The sequence below is a fragment of the Centruroides sculpturatus genome, unplaced genomic scaffold, assembly GCF_000671375.1.
Source record: "Centruroides sculpturatus isolate CEXI.00-Female unplaced genomic scaffold, Cexi_2.0 scaffold292, whole genome shotgun sequence".
In the NCBI taxonomy this organism is placed as follows: domain Eukaryota; kingdom Metazoa; phylum Arthropoda; class Arachnida; order Scorpiones; family Buthidae; genus Centruroides; species Centruroides sculpturatus.
The window spans coordinates 29,710-52,854 of record NW_019384986.1 but is presented as its reverse complement, the minus strand read 5'-3'; the positions used below and the strand labels follow the sequence as shown (position 1 = coordinate 52,854).

At 27.9% G+C, this 23,145-nt stretch overlaps 1 protein-coding gene and 1 long non-coding RNA gene across 2 annotated transcripts in view; both read left to right on the top strand.

Annotated features, from left to right (window-relative positions):
* The window catches only part of LOC111632919 (mitogen-activated protein kinase kinase kinase 7-like), a 36,136-nt gene that overhangs the window by 12,266 nt on the left and 725 nt on the right, over positions 1-23,145 (top strand). Inside the window, exons 3-11 of the mRNA XM_023377445.1 lie at positions 1,112-1,157; positions 3,852-3,987; positions 4,057-4,181; positions 4,431-4,559; positions 4,648-4,705; positions 6,401-6,522; positions 6,597-6,742; positions 12,323-12,412; positions 19,749-19,989. Coding sequence (XP_023233213.1) covers positions 1,112-1,157; positions 3,852-3,987; positions 4,057-4,181; positions 4,431-4,559; positions 4,648-4,705; positions 6,401-6,522; positions 6,597-6,742; positions 12,323-12,412; positions 19,749-19,989 — 1,093 coding nt within the window. The remainder of the gene's footprint in view (positions 1-1,111; positions 1,158-3,851; positions 3,988-4,056; positions 4,182-4,430; positions 4,560-4,647; positions 4,706-6,400; positions 6,523-6,596; positions 6,743-12,322; positions 12,413-19,748; positions 19,990-23,145) is intronic.
* LOC111632914 lies at positions 21,430-22,009 on the top strand. The gene is made up of 2 exons (XR_002757949.1): positions 21,430-21,551; positions 21,651-22,009. It is a non-coding gene; the product is annotated as an uncharacterized LOC111632914 (long non-coding RNA).

The window sequence follows — 23,145 nt, the reverse complement described above, 5'->3', positions numbered from 1 at the left end:
ACAAGTATTTTATACTGTTAGATAGTAGAGAAAACGTATAAATCGAGGATTTAATCGTAGTCAAGCATTTACTGTATATTAGTAAATATAAAAAAAATTGCATTAATTTGCTTTATATATTTTACCGTTACATTGCGCCAAGTAAGCATTAAACTACAGTCAGTAATATATATTATTCTTATATAAATTCATTAATTATAATAAACATACACTATGTCTAAAATTACATTAAAATAGCACTCTCTAATTAACATCTGAAATGAAGAATTAATTGAATCGGGTCCCGCCGCCATCTTAAATAACGCGCGACTGTAATTGATCGATTCTGAGCGCAACACGTTGCATCAAATTAAATAATTTATAAAAATTAAAATAACAAATGTGTTTACAAAATAATTGACTATATCTATTCGCAATAGTACTCTAACACACATTGTATTTATAGTTTAGCATTTCTGATAACATTTAATTCATTTTTCAATTTCCTTATATTTTGTATATAAAATGCAAATAAAAAAACATAAATTTGTGAAACTTAATTAAAAAAATATCTGCAAGTTCAGAAAACACATGTATATCAGAATCTATCAAAAAAAGTTAGCTAATAATAACTAAAATCGAGAAAAAAAATAAAACTTTCAAGGTACGGTAATTTCTGTGGTAAAAAGTGAGGTAAGTGATCATGTGACGCCCGTCTCCCCATCGTCTGTAACCAAAACGGACGAGGGTGAAATAAAAGCGGAAACACCAGCAGAAGTAAAAACAAACATTGTCGCGAGTCTAGAACAATAAACTTGAACGGGAGCAAAGATGAAACACGACACACTGTAATTTATGCTAATTACCTTCTAATATTAAAAAATTAAAATCATCAACAAAATTATAACAAAATTAAAATTTTTTGACTAAATTTGACTAAAAACTTATCATAGAACTGGATTAAAGTAAAAATACCCGTTTTTCAATGCTAAATTTTTATTAATTAATTTTTTAAATTGGTGTCTAATTGACCGAGCACGCGCGTGCCGAAGGGTTAATTAACATTTAATATTCATAATATTTAAAAGATTTAATTTTGAATTTTTTCAATATATATGATTTATTTTTTTAGGTTTGTTTAGTTATGGAATTTGCAGAAGGTGGATCATTATATAACGGTATATTTTTTCATTATCTTTATAGAAAAAAGAAATTATATACATATTAGATATTTTAAATGTAACATGAAATAATCAAAAAAGTTTTTTATTAAGTATAATTTAAGTGTAGTTTTTTTCTTTATATTTTGATAAAAATATCATAGTTGTATTTTTATCAAAGAAATAAATGAACAATAAGTTTAATTTTTTTTTCTATTATTTTTGATGAGTACAATATAAAAATTATTTCTTTTAATGTACAATTTTATAAATATGAATCCATTTTTTTCTATATTAATTCAGTAAAATTATCATCTGTTTATATTAAGGCTACTAGTAATAAGAAAAAGTAATTAAATTTCTTATTTATTATTATAATTTTCTTTAAAGAACACTGGATTAGAATTAAAACAATTGAATGATGTCATGTAAAATTAAATGTTTTGTGTGACAAAATTAAATGTATAAAATTTGTTCAATTTTTCATTAGATTTAATATCTCTTTATGGTAATTTTATTCATGTCTACTTATAAAATTGTTCAGTAATATATAATTTTATTCTGTTTAAAGACATGGTGCACTCTTGCTAATTTGAGTAAAAGTGCACTGTGTATTATTGTACAGAGTTGTTTAAATTAGCAGAGCTATGAAGAAATAGAATAACTATACACACTTTATTTCATTATATATTTATTTAAATAACAATAAAAATTCTGTTCCTAAAATTTTAAATTTGTATTCATAAAAATGAAATAACCCAGTACTAAAAATTATAGACTTCTACTAAACAGATTATACATGCTATAGAATCTCTATCCTCTCTTCTTTCATCAGCAAATGTTTCTGATATAAAATAAGCTTAGTTTTGCAATACTGAATTTTATTCGTGGTTATATCATATTAAATGATGTTTATGTAAACGTCGATACCATGAACACCCATTTAACATTATTGTTTTTTTAACAATGATATTTAAAGACATATAATGTGGATATAAAAACAAAATATCAGTTGCAATTTTATTATACAGTACTGTATTTCAAAATAAATTGCTTATTAAAAATTAAAACATACAAATCATTCAGTAGACAGAACTTCTGTCTACTGAATGATTTGTATGTTTGAACATTGAAGCCATCTACATCCTTATTACTCATATTTGAAGTTCAAAGTGTCCAGTACTCATGCAGTGTTCACTACTGGTGCGTTTACCTTAATTAAAAATTAAAAAAATAAATATTGAACATATAATAGAATGTCAAAACTTATAAAATTAGAGTAAAAATTTTCTAAAAAGCAAAATAAAGTACTGCTGTGTAAAAACTTTAGAACTTTCTGTCCAGAAATAAAGAAATCTTTTCCTTACACATTACAAGGGGAATTGGAAATTTCACACCTTTCTGTGAATTGATGCAATACCATCAATCCACATAAAGGTGTGAAATTTCAAATTCACATAAACTTGTAAATGAGGAGACAGTACTGCTACTTAAAAACCAATAAATAAACAACTTTTAATCAAAAGGAAACATAAATGATAATTGATCTGTTCACCTGCTTTGCTTATTTAGATCTTGATGAATTTATTGTTTCACCTGCAGTGGTTAGTTTAAAGGACAATAATAGGAATAAAATATATTTTGTTGCAAAAAGAAATTCAATAGCAATTGGTAATTTAAAATTTGTTGACTCAAGTGCTTTTGAAATTTGACAGACACAAAAATTGATATATTCGAATCCGCAATATAACAAGGGGCCACTGTACTATTAATGTTCAGTGTAATATAAATTTAAAACAATGTTTCTCAACTGCCTGTCCGCAAAAAATTTTACTTTTATGCAAAAAAATATTTGACTAAACTGATGCTGGCACAGTTGATTACAGGTGACATATAAATAGTAGTCATAATATGTACTTTGTTATGTACAGTAACTTTAGATAGCCATATATAAGCATAATTCATAATTGCATATAATTACTGGTCCACATAAAAGTTTCCATAAATTTATCTAATTTGAAACCTTATTTTGTATTTGGTAAATATATTTTGTGTTAAAATGTTTGGTACATAATAATTTTACAAATTCATTATGCTTGTAAAAAATAATCTGTGATTACTTTGTTTTTGGCAGGAACATTTTAGTAGCAAAATGAACAAACTTGGTTTCAGATTAGGCAGAATTAGTCTAACAAGAGTATACTGTAACTATATTTTATTATACTGGAAGCAACAGAATATCTGTGTATTGAAAATAACAAATAAAACAAAACAACAACAATGGACGTATCATATTCAATAAAACTACAATTATAAATTTTTTGTAACTACTATTATTTACATTTTATCAAAATTGTAATTACAAAGAACAGTACAGTAGCTAATTATTATTAGTATCACATTTGTTGATAAAATATAATTGCAGTAGGACTGCAGAATTAAATATGTAGAATGTTTACAAAATGTTTTCATTTGTAAAATTAGGTTTTTGTTGAATCTTTCTAAAAGTATCAATAAAAATAACTTTGATACATATTTATAAGCAAAACAATCACAATGAGAACTTAGAATCTCAGCAATGAAATAAATTATATTTGTTAATATGATACTTATGCTTAAGAAGTAGATTAGAATTTTTTGTGCTATTATTTTTATAATAGGCCTAATTGGGATAAATTTGAATATTAATGAGAGTTTCTTTATTTATTTTAGTTTTACATTGCTCACCTCAAGTAGAATACACTGCAGCACATGCAATAAGTTGGGTATTACAATGTGCTAGAGGAGTAGCATATTTACATAATATGAAACCTAAAGCCCTCATTCATCGTGATTTAAAACCTCCAAAGTAATAATTTATTTATAAGATAGTTTTATGAAATTTTGCTTTGTTTTAATACAAAAAAATTTCGTATAGTTTATTACTTATAATGGGTGGTACGATATTAAAGATCTGTGATTTTGGAACTGCCTGTGATCAACACACAGTTATGACAAATAACAAAGGAAGTGCTGCTTGGATGGCTCCAGAAGTGTTTGAATGTAAGCTATATAAAAGATAATATTATTTTTAAATATTTAGTATACTATATAGTTCTAATAAATTTTATTTTCAGATAATTTTAAATATTTATTCCAACACAAGAATAAGTAATTAATAAGCACAAACAGTCTAATAGTTAAGATTATTTCTTGAATGTTGCTTCAGGCTCACAAAAATTAACTTATAAATGTAAGCTTAAAATTCACAAGGAAAGTGCATAAAATATATAAATGTTACACACTTTTTAGGTTGCTCTTATAGTGAAAAATGTGATGTGTTTAGTTGGGGAATTATTCTTTGGGAAGTTCTTACAAGAAGAAAGCCTTTTGATGAAATTGGAGGACCAGCATTTCGTTTAATGTGGGCTGTACATATTGGTATGAATTTTAAAATCAGCATGAGATTATTTTTCTTATCTTTCATTTAAAATGTTATTATTAAAATTTTTTATTATTATTTTATTAGGGCAGAGACCTCCTCTAATTGAAGGATGTCCAAAACCACTTGAAGAATTAATGACAAGGTCTTGAAATTAATTAAAACATTTACTTGTAGTAGTACTAGCAAAAATACGTAGAAAGACTAAAATGTCTTCACTCTCACCATGTTCATCACCAGGAATGACAATCTTTCCTTGCAGACAACGACCTTTCTTTAGAGGCTACACCCTGCATAAACATGCAGGGGTGTGGCCTCTAAAGAAAAAGTGAGTCAAAAGTTCTCTGGTGACAGCTCAAAACGATTATTATTATTATTTTTTTTTTTTTAAGGCTTGTCACCAGAGAACTTTTAGACTCATGTTTTGCATGTTTATGCAGGAGTTAGCCTCTAAAGAAAGGTTGTCTATGCAGTGGAAGATTGTCATTCCCAGTGATCGGATATGGTGAGAGTGAAGATATTTTAGTCTTTCTATGTATTTTTACTAATGTGCAAATCTGTCAGCCAATTTTTTAAAATAAATTTAGTAGTACTTTTTAAAATTTTTATTTTACTCAGTTTCTTCAAAAAACTGCATGAAATAAAAGTTTGCATTTTGTCTAAATCAAAGATTAATTTTTATAGGCTTTCACAGCTTCCATAGATATATAAATTAAAATTTTTGATAAATTAAATTCGCACAGAAGTTAACTAAATGAAAACATTTTATTTTATATATATGTATTGAAGATACAAAATCATCTTCATCTTTCAATGTTTACAATGACCAGCATACAAAAATGTCTTTACTCTCACCATATACAAGTGGCCCTCGACTTTCGCACGATTTGCTATTTTGCACATTTTTAAAAATTCAACTTTTTAAATACTTGTTGATAATGAAAAAATTTCCTTCCATGCAGAATGCTTATACTACAAAGTGCGGTACCTTGCTCTACGTTCTCTGCCACACATTACTTCCTGCAATAGCAGACTTCTTGGAATCCTAATCACTATTGTGTTATTCCAAGCAAGAGGTCAAAACAGTTTGTCTTGCATTAGGGTGTGCGTCAATGTGTTGTGTGTTTTGTTTGTTTTGCCAATTTATTTGTTTATGTTTAAATATTTCATCCTTTAAATTGATAAACATGAGTGAGAAACTGCAGTGTTGATACGAACAAAAAGAAATTAAGGACTCATAAACTTCATACGATCGAGACAAAGGTGGAAATAATTAAACATTCTGAAAACTAAATCTTTTGCTTCAATCAGACATTCATATGATGTAAACAGATCTACGATATTTGCAGTTTTGAAAAATAAGAGTTTAAGGAATTAAGGAATTAATAAAAATTAAGGAATAAATATTTTAAACACAGTTTTTGGTGCACTTTTTTTTACATCCCTCTACTTTCAAACATTCAACATTCACACACACTTTCAGGAACCAATTATGTGCGAAAGTCAAGGGCTGACTATATATATTTTAATACCATCAGCNCTATTGAGGCATTAGACACATGAAGAACTTAGAAAATTCCTGATAGCCAGGCTGTTGGTGAGGCACGAACTCACGACAAGTACCAGTGTTCGGTAGTTTTATCCTTTCGGTCACTGGTAAGCACAACTGTATTTGGAAAATTTAAAATAATTGAAATATTAGCAAAAAATAAACGAAATAAACAGCAGAAAATTTGTAAAACTACCCAGTATATAGTCGAATCTACTATTAAAATGGAAAATTTTTGAAAAAAGTAACAATATTGAATTAAAATAGAATTTTTTTTTCCTTCACATATAGATGTTGGTCAAAAGATCCAATTAAAAGACCCTCAATGTCTGAAATAGAAGAACAATTAGAAGAACTGTTTCAGTTTTTTAAGAATGGAGCAGATGAACCAATTATTAATTCATCACCAGATGGTAATTTTTATCATTTATTAACTTAAATGATAAAAATTAAATAACATTATATATTTATCTATCTCATTTTATAGTTTATGATACCACAGATGATGAATCCATACAAGTTTCACAGGAAGATCCTCTGCATTTAGAAAAAAGTCAAGCCCAAGAGGAACTAATAATTGAAAGCAGCAATAAAGAACCTTCACCTCTTGCAGTGGTTTCTCCAAAAATCATTGTATGTTAAAATTTATCATTTAGATAAATGTAATTTAAAATAATTGAAATATTAGCAAAAAATAAACGAANAATTCTCTCATTGTAAGTTTACAAGATATGATTTAAATACTTTTGCATGTACATATTTTTTTCTTTCTTTGAAAATTATGTACATAAATAAATTATATTTTTAACATATTCAATTAGTATTGATTATTTGGTTTGTTTTCTGTTTGAATTATCCTGAAGATAGCTCTTTGTAAATGAAAATTTTTACTATGTTTGCCTATAATTTTTTCTACTAAAGCAACTTTGGAATTTGAAAATTTATTGCTTTTTACTATACTTTTGATCATACAGATTATACAAGTGCAAAAATTGAATTAACTGATTTAATAAATATATTTGTTATATACAGGGTGTTAAGAAATTAGATCAACAAAATGAAAGGGGTGATAGAGGGGGTCAGCAAAAAAATTTATTTCCTATGAACTGGGAGTTACAATTCCTTAAAAGATACAGATTCCTAAAGTTTCTTTGCTGCCCTGCATAGCGTGCATGTAGAGTAGGAAAGCCCACCATCATTATTTCATGGTGTAGCAGTTTTTAAAAATGTAGACAGATGCATCTTAGAAAAGTGAAAACTGGAATCACAACAGAGTATGTTTGTTAATTGCTATTTCTGTACTGATTGTCCAATTTTAAGTGTAATAAACAATAAAAAGGTGTAGTTGGCAAAATAATTTAATTCATTAAAGAATAAAAGTCCAAAATTCAAAAATAAATACAGTAGAGCGTCGATTTTCCGAATCAATTGGGAACTGGGGTTGTCCGGATAACTGATTTACGTACGAAAAAGTAGTTTAACGTATCCAATGTCAAAATTTTTATCCGTTGCGTGTCACTTCGCATTGAATTTTCGTCGATGTTAAGCTTAACAAAGACTATTGTATCGTTAAAAATTATTTTTTTATTTTGTACAAACAAAATAAATATATTGAAAAATATAAAAATAATAAAAAATTATACTTCAGATGTTAATTTAGTATCAAAAACGTAAAATATTTGAGTAGCCCATGACATAGCCAAAGATTGAAGCGCCACAGCACTGGCAAAAATTTAAATTTGCCGAATCTGAATTCTTTCGGATGATTGACTTTCGGAAAATCGACGCTATTACTGTATTTTTATTTGAATGCAATGTTTTATCTGAATTCTTTCGGATGATTGACTTTCGGAAAATCGACGCTATTACTGTATTTTTATTTGAATGCAATGTTTTTATAATATCTATTCAGATGGGGGAAAATGTACATTTCTTAATAAAAATTGTATTTTTATGCTAAATTGCCCTCTTTTAAACCTCTTTTGTATTCTGATTTGCATTTCTTCAACATGTCCACTTGTAGAAAAGGTACAAAATCTATTTGACATTTAAGTCAATCAGGTGTGTTTAATCAGGTAATTAAGTCAATCAGGTGTATGTATATCAAACATAATGGGGAAATTTACATATCAGGAGCTGGCTAATATCATGTTATTTATGGGAAAACTAAATGTAAAGGATGATTAGTGCAGACTTGAATGGTATTCCCAGCACTTCATACCTCACCATTTAACGTTTGCCACAATCCATAATTAATTGTGAGAAAAGGGGTGTTTTTTAAAAGATCAAATTGATAAGGATGATTATGCCTGATTAAAACTGACAACTTTGAAGAAATAGTGATTCAACATTGGAGCAACAGCCCTTACTAAGCATGAGTTATTGCCCACATTGTTGGGATAAATCACATTAATGTCTGGACCATGCTACATAAACACATGCCAGATCCCTTTCACTGTCAATTTGTACAATGCATAAGTGCTGCAGACTATCCAGCATGGTGTGTTTTTACGATGGTATTTAGAACAATGTGAATTAATAGCACTCCATGCAAAGCTTTAACAAATGTTTAAAATAATAATGTCAGACTTCTCTGTAAGGTATGCACTAGAGCAGCAACCATTACCAAAAGTTTAGGAGCCTGTATCTCATAAGGAGTCTGTGACAGTGTTCATAGGGCCAAAATTGATTCCATTGATCACTCTAATACCTACAGGTAACCCCCGTATAACACGGCACTTCTATAGCGCAGATTCGCTCTAACACGGTTTGAGAATTGGTACCATCCCCCGTATACACGGTACTTTTATAGCACGGATTCACTCTGACACGGTTCGAGAATTGGGTAAAACCCTCGTACAACATGAAATGTAATAAATTTTTACATACTCAAGTAATAATAGTTCACGAAAATTATTATTTTCTTGAACTATTAGTACTTAAGTATGTAAATTTTCTCTTCTTGCCTTCTGTCGATACACGTGGTCCTTCTCGAAACTTGTTTCAATGTTGCCAGATTGCGACGCTTCTGCTTCTAATGTTGCCGAATGTTTTTCCCTTATTCCATACTTGCATTATTCTTCATAAGTGCTTAGCACCATTAGGAAGCATAGCACCATATAAGGAAATTTATAAAGACCTTTTAACTAGAAGAAAGCAATCTAAAATTACATACATTTTGCAAAAGGTAAAGCATGGATCTGAAGATAATGCAGAAAAATGCTCAGAGGATAAGGATAACTTGCCAAAAAGAAAACGCTCTCGGTTAATTAATAGTGTTTTTAGTGATGACAAAGAAACGTTGTTTAATTTATATTAATATGTATCACTTAAAGAAATTTTTATGAAGATCTTAATTATGAAAATATACTAGCATGTTTTTTAATTTTTGGAACCTAACCCTCCTTTTCGTATTAGTTCTTTGTTTCGTATAACACGGATTCGCATAACACGGCAATTTTTTGGAACGTAACTACTGTGTTATACGGGGGTTACCTGTATTTCATTTTGTTGGTCTAATTCAGTGTTTCTCAACGGGGGCGATATTGCCCCCCATGTGGGCGTTTTTCCATGTTGAGGGGGTGATTAGTAACAATTTATATTTTGGGGGGGCAAAAAACAATTTTCTGGGCGTTATAGTAAAACATTATACAGTAGAGCCTCGAAAACTCGGCCTAATGTGGACCGAAGGGTGGCCGAGTTTGTGAAAATGCCGAGTTATCGGGAATGGGGTTAAAAAAATAAGTATGAGTGTTTCCTCAGAAAATACTGTACTGTACTTGTATGTATTGTTTGCTTGAGAATACAACAGAGAATAAACTGTTCAAATACCCTTAAACAAAGGAAAAGTATGTACTTTATGAAGGCATAGAGCCTTTACTACATGAAAATGAAAATTAATGAATACATAGTGTACAGTAATTTACCTGATAAGACAGACCTCAGAAAAAGTACTTTATGAGGCATAAAGCTGTCTATGATGAAAATTAACTATCTAAGGTTATTTTTGTCCTGCGAGGGTGTGGCCGAGTTATCCGGAGTGCCGAGTTATCGAGGCTGTACTGTATTAAGAATACTTGGATATTTTATTCGTTATATCGTACAATAATTAAACAAATAACAATAACACTAGTCTATTCAATGCAGTACGAATTTTGCGTTAGCATTGTCCTTCAGCATCTGAATTTTGTAGTGAAGGGGGGGCGATACTACGTAATGATCTTATTGAAGGGGGTGAAGATTCGTTAGAGGTTGAGAAACAATGGTCTAATTTCTTAACATCATGTATAATTAATAAAAATTTGTGTTGCTCATTATTGAGCACTGTATCAGTTTAAATGAAATGTATTCTGTAAAATAGGAATATATTTATATTGCATCCAGTAATTTCAATTCATTAAAATTTGCATTATTTTGTTAGAAGAAAACTTATTCACAAACTATTGAAGTTTTTTAAGGAAATGAATTTTAGCCATAGCACATTACATTTACATATAACAACTTCCTGCAGCAAAAGTATACAGTAGTTTAAGATTCTAAACTTGGAATGATCTAACATACAGCTTTTCTGGATTTCAGATTACCATTTAAAAATTAATCAGAAATCAAACAAATGTAAATCTATTGTTTTATTTATATAAATTTAATAATGCATTTATTACAGATATGTTTATATTGCACCAAAAGAATAAATTGAATAATGTAATACAATTATCTGGATGTCCTGAATGTTTTATACACATATGTCACTTTTAATTGCTTCATGATTTTATGCTATCTGGAAAAGGTTTAATTTAGGGTTTTGTACTATAGTACTGTTACTTGCAATTTTTATTTTTTAATGATGAATATATATATGAGAGAAAATGAAAATTACTAATTGAAATTTACAAGTTAATTTTAAAATTTTACAAGTACCGTTAACTTAAATAGTTTATAACTAAAAACATTTAATATATGTTAAAGTAGATTAATAATAATGTAATTTAATTTAATTTAATAAGGAAATTTTTGAATAAATTATTGTAAAAAATTAAATTTTTTAACATTAGCACACATTTATTTCACATATATTAAGAATAATAATTTCTCATTCAGAAAAATGTAAAAATTTTGTTTTGTAAAATGTTAAGATTTTCCTTTATTATTTTGAAACTTGAAACAAAGATTTTGTTTCATTTATTTTGAATAATTTTCTTTGAATTATAAGTTTTCCATTTTATATTATTGAAATTATTATATGATATATTTTGCAGCAGGGTATAATTTTTTGAGTTTTGTGTTCTATTTACTTTGGGAATGCTAACAGTTTTTATTAACCACTCTGCAGTGATCGATGGATATACCCGTGAAGGGCGATCATGTGGCACTGGAGAATGACGTCTATATCTGCAAAAGAATTTTGCGGATATCGCCAAAAATTACTGTGAAAAAAAAATTCACATAAAAAAGGAATTGTGACAATAAAGAAAGATTTTTCTTTTACTAGACATAACTGTTTAAAAAATTTTTTTCAAAAATGAAAACGAGAAAAATGTGTGGGAAAATTCTTAAAAAATTTCCCATGTTTATTCTCCACCACATCATGATAGCGCCATATTTGACTAATCCTCTCTACAAAGGTTAAATGAATAAAAGAGTCTATAAATTATTAAAAAATGTATATATCTACAAATACAAAAAATAATAAGAAAATTACATTTTATCAAAGTGAATTTTTTTAAATGTTTAAAAATCAAAGCTTTTTTGAACCTTAGTGGTTCATCATTAGGAATCAAAACTCCTAATGATGAACCAGTTTTTTAAAATTAATTTTTAAGTTTACAATATTAAGCATTACAAATTTTAAAGCCATTCTGAACAACCTAAAAATTCAAATATTTCCTTGTTCAGCAAGCAGACAAGAACATATATAATTAGACATATTTCAACAATCTAATTATAAATTAAAGCAAACATAAAACAAATTTAAACTTATAACAAGTGTTGTTTCTCATGCACACAAACTAAAATACAAAATTTTCAAAATAATATTGGTTTTTGAATACCACAGAGTAAAGCAAGAATTAGTTTAAAATTTTTGAGATTTTTCTTTTAGCTGAATGCATAAGTTCACAAAACTCAAAACTAATTGTAAACTTAGATGAATAGTTTTAAACTTTTTTTTAAAACTATTCTAATTATTATTTTTTTATACTAATTATTTTTTTATAGCCACCACGTCCATCACGTACAAGTGCTCCAGCATCACTCTCTAGCAGCCAAGAGAATTTAAGAGGTGAATTAGTCAAAAATTTCTTTCAAGTNTAGGATAAGTTATGGCATCCTAATTCTAATAAAATTCTTTTAATTTTACAGCTGATTTTGGTGTCTCAGCTCAAATAACAGCAACTATAAGTAAAAGAAAGTCATTTATTGGAACACCTTATTGGTCAGAATCTCTATTTCTCAAACTACTCATTTTGTTAAAATGTAAGTTTAAAATGTTCTGTTTGATACTTTTAAAGGATGGCACCCGAAGTTGCAGCTGTCGAAAGGAAGGGTGGTTATAACCAACAATGTGATATATGGGCCGTAGGTATAACAGCAATTGAACTAGCTGAACTACAACCACCCATGTTTGATCTACATCCAATGAGAGCACTTTTTTTAATGTCGAAATCAGGATTTAAGTCACCTACACTAAAAGATAAAAATAAATGGTATGAAAATTATTATATTTTAAGATGGTAATATATTATTTCAAGAACAATTTTCTCTTTTAAAAGGTCTCCAACTTTCCATCATTTTGTAAAAGTAGCACTTACAAAAAATCCAAAAAAAAGGCCACCGGCAGATAGATTATTACAGGTAAGAAAGGTTTCATAAACTAAATACAGTGGTACCTCAGTATACGTCTGCTTTAGAATACGTCCAATTCGGAATACGTCCTGTTTGGACGAAACAAATTTTGCTCGGTATACGACTTTTGTTCGGTATAAGCGCCATCTATGAACAAGTAGCACTATCGGTGTACTAGACTAGACTTGATGTTCGCAGTGCCACAGTTTATAACTTTGTTAAATATTTCTTCTGATTTTAATTTGTAAGTAAAATTTTATTATTTTTATTAATCATGAATTGCAAAAAGGCAAGTGAAAAGCAACAGAAAACTAAAAAAAATGACTAGAATCAAAATGGAACTGAAAAAAGAGGTTGTTGAGGAATATGAAGGTGGCATGCGTGTTCGAGATTTAACTGTTCCATATCATATTCTGAGAACGACGATATCGACATCGTGAAAAATAAAGACATTATTAAATCTGCTAACATTGCAAAAGGGGTTAAATCAATTTCTAAACAGAGATTGAAGACATTAGATTATGTTGAGAAATTGCTTTTGCTTTGGATAACTGAAAAACAGTATGCTAGAGACAGCGTATCAGAAGCAATTATTCGCGAGAAAGCTAAAAAGATACATGCTGATCTCATGAAAAATCAAGCAGGAACTATCCAGGAACGCGAGGTGTTTAAAGCCAGCCATTTTTTTTCATGAGAACAGATTAATCATTTTTACATTACTTCTTATGGGAAAGGTTGGTTTGGTGTACGTCCTATTTGGTATAAGTCCAAACATCAGGAACGGATTAAGGTTGTATACCGAGGTTCCACTGTATTGTCATTTCTTTAAAAAATATAAATTAATTCATGTAAAGTAATATTTATTGTGAAAATCAAAATGCCTTCATGCATCTCTAAACAAGAAAATGCTTTTAATGATATGAAACCGTGCTTTGAAATTTGTTTCTGCTTCTGACACAATAAAGTTCTATAAATTAAGACACTTGACGATTTTTCTCATCTCAGCTAAATAAAGATGAGAAAAACCGCCAAGTGTCTTAATTTATAGCACTTTATTGTGTCAGGAGCAGAAACAAGAAAATGCTACTAATATTGATTTCTGTAATCAACTATAAACTGCCATTAATAACTAATAATTGAAATAAATATCAGTTATGGTAGCTGTTATTACGTTCTATGAATGTATGTCTCTTTAATCTGAATGACTATTAAGTTCGGTAGATTATCATTACAGCTTTCAGGTTAGACACTTCTTTTATTGTTTTCTCATATGCATTTCAGGCTTATTTAAATGCTAAACCCCTCTTCAGTGCATATTAACCTGAAAGCTGTAATGATAGTCTACTGAACTTAATCTATTTGATGTTGAAATTTTTATTTGTTTCCTGTGACGCCATGTTGAATTTTCGTCGATGTTAAGCCTAAATTTTTTTTAAAATAATAATCATGTTTACTGTATCGTTAAAAATTATTTTTTTATGTTGCACAAACAAAATAAATATATTGNTCTTGTACACAGGATGTGAGATTAGGGAGAGTGTTGCTTACTAAGAATGTACAGACCTAAAGCCTGCTTAAAGACAATGAATGACATAACCTTAAGCCTTTCAGTGCAGACTCTTTATGGAAGCAGGCAGACAAATAACTATTGTGTGACAATTAGTTTGTCAAAATGTCCTTTTATCAAAATTTAATGATTACTATAAAAATTAGAAATTTATTTCTAAATATCTAATTTAGAAGTGAATTTTCAAGATTTTAAGTTTTTTCCACAATAATTTACAAACTACTATAAATTCAGTAATATAACTTTAAATATTGGTAAATTGAAACTTTTAAATAGTCTTTTTATTTTAAAACACTGTGCAATATTGTTTTTAAATTCTTAAGTAGTTTTTAAGATTTTTTAATTCTGCATCCACTTTATTTCAAAAATATAAATGTTCTTTAAACATTTAACTTTGACAGATATTTCAATCAAAAACTTCAGACTCGGAGGCGTTAAAAGAGAATTAAGAGAAATATTTTAATCTTGCAAGCACTTTCAACATAAATATGTATGTTGTCTTCAGGCAATTCAAAATTGAATAGAGAATTCAAACAAAACATTTAAATTTAAGCATTAACAATATTAGCCATTTTTGGAATATAACTATTAAAAATAAGGTTTAAACTTATGTGCGTCTTTATATGTTACATGTGTTTTATGTATTTTAAAGTATGTCCTGCGCTTCTATATTTAAATTTTAATGTAAACTTGCACTTATGGCTCTATTCCGATCGGCTTCTATGCTGTCTTTGTTAAGGTGCATGCATGCCAAAAATTTTATACGTATTTACAAAATGTTTTTATTTTAATGTCTAAAATTTACTTGTTCTTAATAGCCATTCTAATTGGCTCTTATGTTATGCATGTTAAGGTGCACATGCGCCAATTTTTTGCATTTACAAAAAAGGCTTCTTAATTTCAATGATCCTAATTAATAGCCATTCCAATCGGGGTTTATTTGTTTTAAAACATATATGTGCCAGTTTTAAATGTTTTTAATTCTAAAATTTAAATCTTATTTTTAATAGTTATATTCCAAAAATGGCTAATATCATTAATGCTTAAATTTAAATGTTCTGTTTGAATTCTCTATTCAATTTTCAATTGCCTGAAGATGACGTACATATTTACGTTGAAAGCACTTGCAAGATTAAAATATTTTTCTTAATTCTCTTTAATGCCTCCTAGTCTGAAGTTTTTGATTGAGTTACCTGTTGGCATGACATCCAAGCCAAGTATTTAATACACTTGACAGATATTTAATTTCTCTGATGACTTTTTATTAAAATAAATATTTTCTTTGTTTTTTCTATGTAATAAATAACTTAGATTCAAAGAAAACTTTAGAACTATATAATTAACAATTTTCATATGTTTTATATGTTTTTCTTATTAATTTTAATTAAATTATGCCAACTTATATTAGTTATAAATAAATAAAATTTGATAAAATTGCAGTTGCAAACCAAAATAAACTAAATTTACAAAGTACACTAAGTAAAAAAATAAAGTAAATGAACAGTTAGCTGTCTTCTATTTGTAAAGCAGTTACATACCTTTTGTTACAAAGAACAATCTATTACAGTAAATACTTTGTATGGCCTTATGTGTAAGATATGAGAGAAAGCAGGCAATTAAGATGATATCTTTCATTATGACTATTTAGATGCCTGGTGGACTCCCACTGAATGAACAGGAGCAAGGTCACATTTTGACCTACAATAATGTAGGCAGTGAAGGAAACAAGAAAAATTATAGATATAAGTTTTAGCTTTATTAGTACATTTCTGAAAACACCAGAGTGCATGGAAAGAATAGAAGGACAATAAAGCTGTCAGTGCAGGATGATATTTCTGAGCTCAAGAAGAAAGGAATATGCATTTCTAAAGTACAGTAAGATCCAGCTTAACATGGGGGTGTGTTCCTAAATGACAAAGCACTAAGCAAAACAGTGTTAAACAAGGTCATTTTAACATAGAGTAAATAGGGAAAGGGGAACATGTGACCAAAAATAAACAAATTTTACTATATTTATTATTAGAACCAAAACTCCAGGTAAATTATTTTACATAAAACATATTCATTAGTGAAATATTAAATATTTAAGCATTTTTCTATTTATGTNGAACACACAACCAAAAATAAACAAATTTTACTATAATTTTAAGTTATTTTTATATTAATTTTCATAATAATATATATTAAATAACACATAAACATATGCACACAGAAATCTAAAATTCATTTTTTGTGATGAAGGTTCTGGCTCTTCTGAGATTCTTGCTTTTTGCGATAAAGTCGTGTAGTTTCATTTGTCACTTTTTTCTTTCCTTAAACAAATGTCGGTAGCAGAAAATTGCATCCAAAACGCCTCGTTTTGCTTTTGCACTTCTTTCAAAATCTGGATCACTTGCTACAATTTGATCAACGATTTCAGTTATCATTCTCAAACTTTTACTAAGGAAATCTGTAGAGAAATTCTTTGGGTTCTTAGTTTTCAGAATCTCTATTTTCCAGTTCTACATGAATTCCTTGTTCTGCTAGTTCTTAAAGGTTGTCGTTGATAAGACTCTCACCAGAAACCTGCAGTAACTCCTCAATATCTTGTTCATCTACATCTCCTAGTCCTGCTGTATCAATTAGGTTGAGTTTTATCAACCTAACGATACAGCAATTGGCTCTTCTCATTGAGAATTCTTGGATACCTTCATCCATAACTTCTTCCACACTTCGTTCATGCATTTATCAGTTAATTCTTGCCAAGTGAAGTCAATATTTCCTATGGCATCCATGATATTATATTTTTTCCAAAATTGCACCACACAAACATAGATTTAAGGAAAGTTCAGCACTATGACAAATTTCCACCTTTTGCTGATTGGTTCGTGTTTGGGAATAATCGTATTATATATGCATCAATGAAATGCCACGATAATTTGAATCAGCATAAATTTAGAGATTTCTTTTAGGCTTTGAGCAGACTGCATTATATTGAATCAGCGTTAATTGAGGCAGCATTAAGCAGGGTCTTACTGTATAGTTAAGACTGATCCATGTTACCAGGCAGACAATTTATAAGATGTTAAGAAATCCAAACTCTAGGCACAAAAAGAAAAAACATATTTATTATCTATCATTTTCAATGGATAGAGGAGCATTGATGTTGTCTTTCATGGGACAAAGAGTTTATGTCATACTCCACAAAATGGACATCATCAATCTTTTTCGGTGAAAAAAAATTCAACTTAGATGGGTCTGTTGGTTATTAATACTGTTGGCATTGTCTGTGATAGTTAGATCACATGTACTCAACTTGGCAGGATAGAGTGGAAGTTCACTGATTGGCTAGGCATTGGCTATGATGGGAGGACAAACCTGATGACAGGATCATAAAGATTGCATTGAACTGCTTATGCTTAGTTCAGAACTTTTGCTATTTGGATAAGAAATAGGAGGTAAAAAGTGGATTTTCCAAAATCAAGGTGCAAATTCATACAGCAATGTAAAAATGTGGTTTCAGAACAACAATTTCAAGATTTTGCAATGGCCAAAAAAGTTCTGAGATGTCACATGGGAAACATTTGGACTAACCTAGTTCAAAGAATTTGGGGAGGACACCAGTAAAAGAATGTTGCAGCCCTGAAGGAGTATCTGAGCCAAATGTGAGAGAATATATAGCAAATAGAATATTAGAAACCTATATATTTATTTTAATTACAGTAATCAATTTGATATAATTTAATAAAATTCTCATATTATTTATAATATAGTTTTGAATTTATTATATCTAGAGATCCAAGACAATTTCTCCTAAAATTATATACATCCAGTTTTTGTAATTGCATATGCAGTAAATGGTCCATGGAAATAATCACTTAAATAGTCCTCCTATTGTGCATTTTTAATTTAAACATGTACATATGTCAATGTAGAATACTTTAAAAAATTCCTGTAAACATCTAAAGACCAAACAATTATTATAAGAAATAGGTTAAAGTATAAAAGCATGCATTGTATAACATACTAAGAAAATAAATGCTACTTATCATATGTAGTGTTATAGGCCTACCATGCAACATACTTTCTGAATATAAAATCATTTACATTACATATAAAAATTAGAATACTTTAGAATAAGATAAAGAGGATTTGAATTGGCTTATAAAATACTTAATGTATTCTAGAAAAAGTATGTAGGATTAATGCTGATACACTAAATTCTCACTAATTCAGCTATTCTTGTACACAGGGTGTGAGATTAGGGAGAGTGTTGCTTACTAAGAATGTACAGACCTAAAGCCTGCTTAAAGACAATGAATGACATAACCTTAAGCCTTTCAGTGCAGACTCTTTATGGAAGCAGGCAGACAAATATCTTGCACTGACAAACAATACTATGCAAAGAAACAAAATTAAACAGGAACATAGGATGTGTGACACAACCTTTATTTTTGGAAGTGTTTAGGCAATCACATCAGGGTATGTCAGATAATTAAGAGACTGGGTTAGCAGAAGTTATTGTATTAGTAATTAGCAGATATTTAACTAGTCAAATTAGAAAAAACGATTTCTTCCTGATCTATTAAATACATTTCATTATTCACCTTGCAGATGATGATTTTCAATTTTTTCAAATTGTATATCTATGAAAATTTTTACATAGTTCTTAGAGACAATAGGATATATTTTCTCCAAACTTACGTCTTTAAGAAAAACATAAATGGATATTTTAAAGAATTAAAAGCTATTGGCTTTTTTTTTTTTTTAATTCTTTAAAATCCATGACAAAACCAGTAACAGAACGTATAAATAAATGGGTATATGTAATAAAATTACGAGATTAAATTTCAAAGAAATTTTAGATTTGAAATTGTATTTCAAATCTAAAATTTATTCAAAATTTGAAATGAATGAAATTTTTGTTCATNAAAAAAAAAAAAGATGAAAAACAGTTTTAAGAATGTCACTTTATATGATGACATTCTTAATTGATTACATCCTAAATTCAAATTATCTTTATCATTACATAATATTACAATTGATTCTGTCTATTTCTAATCCTGAAAAATCAAAAATGCTTATTAAAAGATTATGGAAAATTTAAGTGCTGATCTGATTTTGTTTTAAGTATAAAGGCTGGTGAATTATTCTAACTATATATATTTAGTATTGGAAAACTTTTTTATATGAAAAGCAAATATCATTTTTAATTTATAATAAATACTTTATAATAATAGTAATAATGATGATATAATTATCATGTTGTGTTATATAAAATATTTTATCTTTATAGATAAAAGTCATCACAGAACAGGTTCAGGTTCCTTTATTATAAAAGAAACATCACAACAAAATGAATTTCTTAACCAATCAATTAGAGATGTAAATATTCAGAATACTGACCGGACATCATCTTCACATCCTAAAGAACAGGTTTTACCTCAAGAGTCACCAGACATGCCCAGAAGAGAATCATGGTCTTTTTCTTCAGGTAAGATTTATTTCAAAAGGCTATCATTTAATATATTGAATTATTTCAATGTTTTTATGCAAATTTCTGGAAAATATGTCAGTTCCTCTTTATTTGACATCTTGTCACCATTTGTCATAAGTGGTGATGAATTTCTGTCAATTCTTTTGTGAAAAATGTCCAGAATTTATTAACATAAAATAGTTTAACCATCATGACTGCTAAACTACCAACTGCCAATATTGTGCTGCCAGTTGTAGTTGGAGGTGAAATCGGACCACATCTCTCATAATCATTAAACTAAGTGTCCTTAATATATTTGCTGTATGTAAATCCGTTTCTGTAATAAAAAAAAAAAAAACACTTTGATAGACGTATCTCACAGCAAAATTGCCATGAGATATGTCTACCAAAGTGTTTTTTTTTTTATTACAGAGACAGATTTACATTGAAATTAAACTAAGTGATTTCTTTCTCTTTCCACAAGTACAGAAAACTGATGTTGATGAAAAGTACCAGATGAAAAGTACAATGACAACTCTCTAATAATGGATTCCAGAAAGAATGTGATGCATGAGTGAAAGGAGAATACTTTAAGCATGATAAATTCTCAATTTTTTTGAGATGTTGAGATGGATATTTTAAATATTAAATACAGAAAAATCTCAATTTTATAATTTAAAAGTAAAGTTAAATTTATAACTCTGTGGACATTGACGAAAAGAGTAATCCAATTAAATTAGTATTAAATAAATTACCACATAAAACACACAAAGTATAAACACTAAAAATGCAGTTAATAAAAGTAACAGAAGTATATGTGACAAATTGAGTTAATATCCTGAAAATTGAATTTGAAAATATTGTGATTAAAGAAAATTTAGTAGCAAATAAAAACAAAAAATAAGAAAACAATATTATTTAATAAAATAGTCTGAGTATAGAACTTTTCACAATTATTTTATGCAAATTAATATTTATTATGGGATATTACTAATCAGCATATGCTTTTTGTTANGAAAAACATAAATGGATATTTTAAAGAATTAAAAGCTATTGGCTTTTTTTTTTTTAATTCTTTAAAATCCATGACAAAACCAGTAACAGAACGTATAAATAAATGGGTATATGTAATAAAATTACGAGATTAAATTTCAAAGAAATTTTAGATTTGAAATTGTATTTCAAATCTAAAATTTATTCAAAATTTGAAATGAATGAAATTTTTGTTCATCTAAGGATAATGACTACAATGACTATGGTAACAAATAGATTTTGTACTGCAAATAATGAACTGATAATTTATTTTTCAATCTGTATAATTTTGTATATTTAACTTAAATACAGTATAACTGTTTTTTACTAATTATTGTATTGCAATCATCTTTTGAAAGTAATCTTAGTTTGAAGATTAATATGAAATAGGAAAAATAGAATATGGCTTTTTTTTTATTATTATTATCCAAATTAATACATATAAAAACAATTTATTTAACAGGAGTGAATTAGAAAAAGAATTACAAGAAGATCAACAGAAAACAACAACTTATTTTGAAGAATATCTTCAGCTAAAAGATGAAAAGGTATATGAAACTTTAAAAAGTTTTGGATAAATTAAACCTGTTAATCTATCCAAGATTTAGATATATAATTATGTATTATAATGTTTTCTTTTTATACAGGATAGTCTAATGAAACTGAAAAAGAATTTGCAGGTTCAGATTGATCTAATCAAAGCCGAACAAAGAAAACGCCAATTTTCTAAAAATGTAAATAATAACAGTGATGATTGGGTCATGGTGGACTGAAAAGCATTCACATCAGAACAATAGTGTAAAACTTTTGTCTGCCTAAATAAATCAACTAAATATGTCTAATAACTCAAAAAAAATAAAAGACTGTCTATTAAGACAAAAAATTTGTATAAAGTATGAAAATGCCATTCATGTTTATAGTACCAACTGTGGAAGGAGAAACGAACATTTGTTACATTGTAGCTTTGTATAAAATAAACATAGTAAATTCAGTATTTTTAAATTAATTTTTTCCTATTTTATTCAATCTTTGTTATATACAGTATTATATAATTCATTTAAGAAGACTAAATAACTTTTATATTGATCAATTTATAAATGACATATAAAAGCTAAAGTCAGCATCATAGTTCACTTGCAAATAAGATGAATAAGTGACAAGTTATTAGATTAGTTGCATTATATTTTATAAAATTGCAATCATAACTTGTAATTTTATAAAATATGAAGTAAAACAAATGAATCAGTTTGTTTACACCTTTTTTACTTCAAAACAATCATTTAACATATCATTTATTCAATTACATATCATTTTTCACATGTGAAATTTATTAAATTTTATGTGTAATTTTAAAGATCCACTAATATGTAGAAATATTTGCAATTTTATCAAGTATTTTTTTAAATTTTATACAAATAAAAACAGATTAAATTACAAATTGTTCTTGACACCTCTTACATTAAAATTCCAACATATTTATTGTCAATTTATCATAAAATATATTGAAAGTTGAAGTAAGAAAATCTAATTTTTTACCAAAATTAAGTTATTTGACTGTCAGGAGTGCAAACATAAATTGCATTAAAAGTTTTAAGCAGTTTAAAATTTAATAAAACTAAAACTTGTTATAAAACATTGACTTCCAACTCCATTTATTCAAATTACAAACTTTAAAACCAAAGTTAAAAATTCACAAATTACTCATTATTCTAAAACACGTACAGAGATTATCGAGAGAGGAATAATTTTAATAATTTAAATAAAATGATGCTAAGCTTTTAAGATAAAATTCATATTAAACACTTGTTCATTTATATATATATATTTTTTTTTAAATGAATGGCATCTATATACAGTTCAACCTGTTTATCTTAAATTTTTTCTCATTCCCATGAAATTCTAGATACAGAAGTTTGATTACAGACAAGGTATTTTATTAATACAATAGAAAGTATAGTACATACCTATATTAAGTATAACTAAAACATTTTTGATGTATCTTAACAGAAATAGTTTGTCAATAGTTTTCAATGCCTGACTTTCTTTGACCAATAAGACTCAAGCTGAACTTATAGGCAATCAGAGAAAAGCAACTACGTACTGTATTCCAAGGAATATTTCTCAACTGCAACTTATGCTGTC